Source organism: Antrostomus carolinensis, unplaced genomic scaffold (genome assembly GCF_000700745.2).
Source record: "Antrostomus carolinensis isolate BGI_N321 unplaced genomic scaffold, ASM70074v2 scaffold50703, whole genome shotgun sequence".
Lineage (NCBI taxonomy): Eukaryota > Metazoa > Chordata > Aves > Caprimulgiformes > Caprimulgidae > Antrostomus > Antrostomus carolinensis.
In genome coordinates, this window is record NW_010308262.1 from 330 (window position 1) to 5,085 (window position 4,756).

The following is a 4,756-nucleotide window of genomic DNA, read 5'->3' on the forward strand; positions in this document are numbered from 1 at the left end:
AAGAAAATAGCGAACTTGATATGTGTCAGTTTGGGCTTTAAGAAATGTAGATGATTTTTGACATGCCTAAGCTAGTGTTGTATCCTTTCTTGAGCTGTGTAGGGGTCTTAATGTAGCTTTTTCGGCCATAAGAACAAAAATTTTAGTAGCTTGATCATCACCTCTCTTGTAATGTACTTATTTGCAGAATTTGACGATGCAGCTAATTTGCTTGCAGCAAATCCTGATGCTACCACGATAAGCATCGACGAGCCAGCTGAAATCTCCAAGAATCAGCACGGCCGTCTGCAGGAGCCAGGGAGAGAAGAGGATGATGAATTACTGGGGACCGATGACTCCGATAAAACAGAGGTAAACACTCTTGCACCTGCAGTGCCTCCATCGGCACGTATACAAATGGTGCTGACAACACTGAGATGTTTCTAGAGGACACCAGGAATTCATGCTGGGTGGCTGAAAACTCTGCTTTTTTTCTGTCATAAGTTACTTTCTTGATAGCAGAATTGGCAGAAGCAAACGTGCGTTGGCTCTTCAGCTGTTGTGGTTTGCCACCTTGGAAACTGCGCTGAAATGGTGGTGATTTAAGCGAGGCAAATATACCAGGAGATGAATGAAGCAGCAGCTGAAAACTCAGCACCATATTTCTTGATGTTGATTCTGCTGTGGGGCTGGTGACTCTGGTGGGAGAGCAGGAAACTTTGGAACGGCCTGGGCTTGTCTGAAAGCTCAGCTAATGCAGCCGCCAATGACAGCGAGGGAACTTGTGATGGTGGTGAAGGCATATGTCATAAATGATGTGGTGGAAGGTGTCTGGCTGCTCTTTAGAACCCCCAGCCACCAATACTCTGCTTGCAGGGAGATAAGACTAGCTGCTGCTGACAAATATTAAAGGGGGAAAGGGAAACAGTTAAATAATTAAATAGTGAGTGCCACCCTGTTAAATTTGTTTGCCATCCGGGTGCAGAAATCATTTAACTGTTGTGTAAATGAACTGGCAATACATAAATTGCATGCTTGTAATGTTTTTTCATGTTGCCTTTCCCCCCTATACAGCTGCTTGCAGGACAGAAGAAAAGTGCCCCTTTCTGGACATTTGATTACTACCAGATGTTCTTCGATGTGGACACTTACCAGGTTAATACTCCACTCCAGAGGAGAACTATTGCCTGAGCTATGCTATATCCAGATATTGAGGTTTTTTCTGTTTTGCATTTTCAGTCAGACAAATCTGTATGTTTTCATAGGTCCTGGACAGAATCAAAGGTTCAGTTTTCCCAGTACCAGGGAAGAACTTTGTAAGGCTGTATATCCGCAGCAATCCTGACCTTTATGGTAGGTACAAGGTGTGAGAAATTCTTTTCTGTGCTAAATGTTTCAAATTTATATTCCATTTTCCATGCTAACTTATGTTTCCTTTTAAGGTCCCTTTTGGATATGTGCCACACTTGTCTTTACCATCGCTGTTAGCGGCAACCTCTCCAATTTCTTCATCCATCTGGGCAAACCAATGTACCACTATGTGCCCGAGTTCAGAAAAGGTTTGTAAGTAGTTGATACAGTTCTGAGTTCAGGGGTTTGGTTCTTTGGTTTGTTTTTTTCAATATGTTAATGAAGTAATGTGAAAACAGGTGACAGCTTTGATTTAGCAGTCCTTTCATTGCGCTCTTTAAATTTTAAGAGATGCGAAATGCATTCTTAAAGTGGGCTGTAGCTGGCAGAGCCCTGCTCCTCCAGAGCATAAAGTAGTTACAAGGATTTAGTAGAGCAGGCACTAATTAGAGCAGCTCTTTTTCTCACCTTATCGAATGTCCCCTTGTACAGCGAGGGGAAGCCCAGCAGTGGCCACTGCGGTGCTTTTGTAGGTGCCTTTCTGGATCTGTGGCCTCCTAGGAGCTGCAGCTCTCAGGCAGAAAGTGACTGCATTAGAGTGTCACTCATATCACCTACCGAGGGCTGGAAGTTGTTACCTTCTGACAGTCTTGAAAATCAACTGATACATGTCCCAGAGAGCTCAGAGTGAGGAGCCAATTGCCTGTACCTGTCCTTGTAGGATGAAGGAGGCTGCTGTCCCCGCAGAGGAACTTGGCTTCTGTTTGCTTCCAAAACCCACAACGTCCTTAGAAGAATGCTGCCATTTGGGAATCCAGTCACCTGAATAATTTCAGATTTGACACTTGTGTTTGTGTTCTCTTTCAAATTTTTTTAGCATGTCTGCATTCTGTTCTCATTTTTCAGTAGCTGTTAGTAGCTGAGTTTTTATTTTTGACCAAGTTTTTCTTTCACTCTCGCACTGACAGCGTTTTGTACGCAGGTGTAATAAAGAAACTGAAAATATGAGAGAATATCTTCAGGAGTCTTTACTTTTAAACTGACTTGAAGTGTTGGCAAAGTAGTGAGTGTAAACTGGATGTAAATGCTAAGTTCTGAGTTCATTAATAATTTGTACTTTATATTTTGAAAGTAACTTCAAAGGCAGCTTTCTAGTTTCAGGCTAAATGCCTGTACACATTTGTGGTATTCTAAGTAAAATGTGAAATCTTTTGTTATATTTGCAGTGTCCATAGCAGCAACAACGATTTATGCGTACGCTTGGCTTGTTCCCCTTGCTCTCTGGGGATTCCTGATGTGGAGGAACAGTAAAGTTATGAACATTGTGTCTTACTCGTTCCTGGAGATAGTGTGTGTGTATGGCTACTCCCTCTTCATTTACATTCCCACAGCGGTACGTATGGCCTAAAGAGTGTGCCTCTATCACATGCCCTGCAAAAAGGTCCTGGTTTAGAAAAGTTATTTCTTATAATATTGGTCATATTAGTCAAAATCTTGGGGACTGGGCAAACAATTTTGCTCCTTTTGCTTGGCTAGGATAAAGCTTTTTGTTTCAGTTTGTCATGTCTGTAATTGCTGCTGTTCTTTACTCAAATGACAGAGACATATTAGATGAGGCGTGAGTTAACTTGTGCACAAAGTGGCTGGAAGTGATGAAATGTCACAGAACAGTGCGTTAAATAAATGAATTCCTGTTTTGCACAGTCTCTTTAACAATCATTTTACTCACTTTTATAGATTTTATGGATCATACCACAAAAAGTGGTGCGCTGGGTCCTGGTGATGTTCTCCCTGTGCCTCTCGGGGTCTGTTTTGGTGATGACCTTTTGGCCCGCTGTCAGAGATGACAACCGGAGGATTGCACTGGCGACCGTGGGGACCATTGTTCTGCTTCATGCCCTGCTGGCTGTCGGCTGCTTGGTATGATGCTGCCTTTCCTTTCCTCTAATCTTTTATTTTCCTGGGACTGATGATACTGGGAAGGAGGTGTTGGCTGTTTGCTGGAAAATGTTTTTCAGAAGTACTATTTATTTCTTTATTTAAAAACCCTCCAAAATAAAATCTCCAACTACTTCAACCATAGCAAAAATTGATGCCAGTCTGACTTTGACAATGCCAGTAACAAACTCAGTAATGAATAGGTCTGTAGCAGAAAATCACTCACAGAATAGTCTTAAATTTATCTGGAATTCATCATAGTATCGGCAAAGCGTTAATCTTTGTTGTATCCATGCAGGTTATTCTAATAAGTACTATGCTTAGTCCTTTAAAATGATTAAATGTTCAGTATGTAGTGTGTGCTTAGGAGTTTTCTATATGAAAACATACACCTGCTAGAACTTACTAAAACGTCAGTGTTAGGGAAGACCCTGACGCTACTGAAATACATAGTGATGAGAAATTATTTGTTGTCTCTTCATTGCAGTAGGTAGCATGGTATCATCCAGGCTTCAGTTCCCCTGCTTGCTTCCAGAGTAAATAGATTTGGTTCCATGCAGCTCAGCGTGCAGGGAGGTGAAGGCAAAACACAACTCTCATGTTAGCAGGAGACTTGCAGGTGACTTCAGTGGGGCTGCTGTCACCGGAGGCTGCCTGGAGCTTCATCAGTTAAAACAGCAAACAGTCAATATCTGCAATCCAATCCTTTCCAGTACAAGTCTTTCCAAAGGCCTTAGCTGCTAACTGTTGTATTTTAAAATCTAGCTCAGAGCACCATTTTACTTGACTGTTTCTAACCTGATAAAATCAGAGAAGATCCAGATTTGCCATTTCAGTGCTGTGTGTGTACCCTGCGAACAGTGGGTGTGGAAAGAAAGAGCTGGGATGAGGCAGAACTGTTTGTTTCTCTCTAAAGAGTCTTTCTCTCCTCTGTAATAATGTAGGCGTACTTTTTTGATGCCCCTGAACTGGATTTTCCTGCACCTATTATCCCTGTTCACAATGGAACAGCAGTAATAACGAAGAGTCAGTAAGTAAGGTAAGAATCCAATCTAAACTTTCTTCTGTAGTCATCACAGACTTCTTGAGACTTTTCCCCATTACTGTGGTTGAGTGGAAAAGGGTTTAACAGACCACTTTTGCCAAATGGCACCTGTATATTAATGCAATTTATTAGCTTTTCTTCCAGTTGTAAGTTTTAAGTACAGCCATAAAAACATAAAAGACTCTGAGGAACAAAGACATGTTATCTTTCTTTTCTTTGAAGTGGCAAAGAAACACACATTTAAATAATCTACTCAGTCCCATGGGTCTTTTCAAAGATGGTTTTTTCCCCTCAATCCCTTAGAAAAGCCCAAAAGTGTTTGTTAGAATTTGCACTGCACAAGTAAAACTTAAGCAATAAATTATTATACTGCTGTTTTCCTTTCCATTTCATGTTAAAAGTAAATGGGATTTTTCCCCCTTGATGTTTGTGACAATGTGTCTC

The 4,756-nt window shown here is 41.4% G+C and overlaps 1 protein-coding gene across 1 annotated transcript; it reads left to right on the forward strand.

Moving 5' to 3' along the window:
- Positions 1–171: 171 nt before the first annotated feature.
- Positions 172–4,308, forward strand: YIPF1 (Yip1 domain family member 1). Its single transcript, XM_010165700.2, has 7 exons — positions 172–351; positions 1,054–1,134; positions 1,245–1,332; positions 1,422–1,538; positions 2,556–2,722; positions 3,067–3,249; positions 4,212–4,308. Exons 1-7 carry the CDS (start codon positions 172–174, stop codon positions 4,299–4,301), a joined length of 906 nt encoding a protein of 301 aa, XP_010164002.1. The 3' UTR covers positions 4,302–4,308.
- Positions 4,309–4,756: the final 448 nt, after the last annotated feature.

Coding starts and splice junctions, on each gene's coding strand:
- YIPF1 (XM_010165700.2), top strand. CDS start 172: ATGTACTTATTTGCAGAATTTGACGATGCAGCTAATTTGCTTGCAGCA. Junction 352..1,053: donor ATGACTCCGATAAAACAGAG/GTAAACACTCTT, acceptor CCCCCTATACAG/CTGCTTGCAGGACAGAAGAA. Junction 1,333..1,421: donor CAGCAATCCTGACCTTTATG/GTAGGTACAAGG, acceptor TTTCCTTTTAAG/GTCCCTTTTGGATATGTGCC.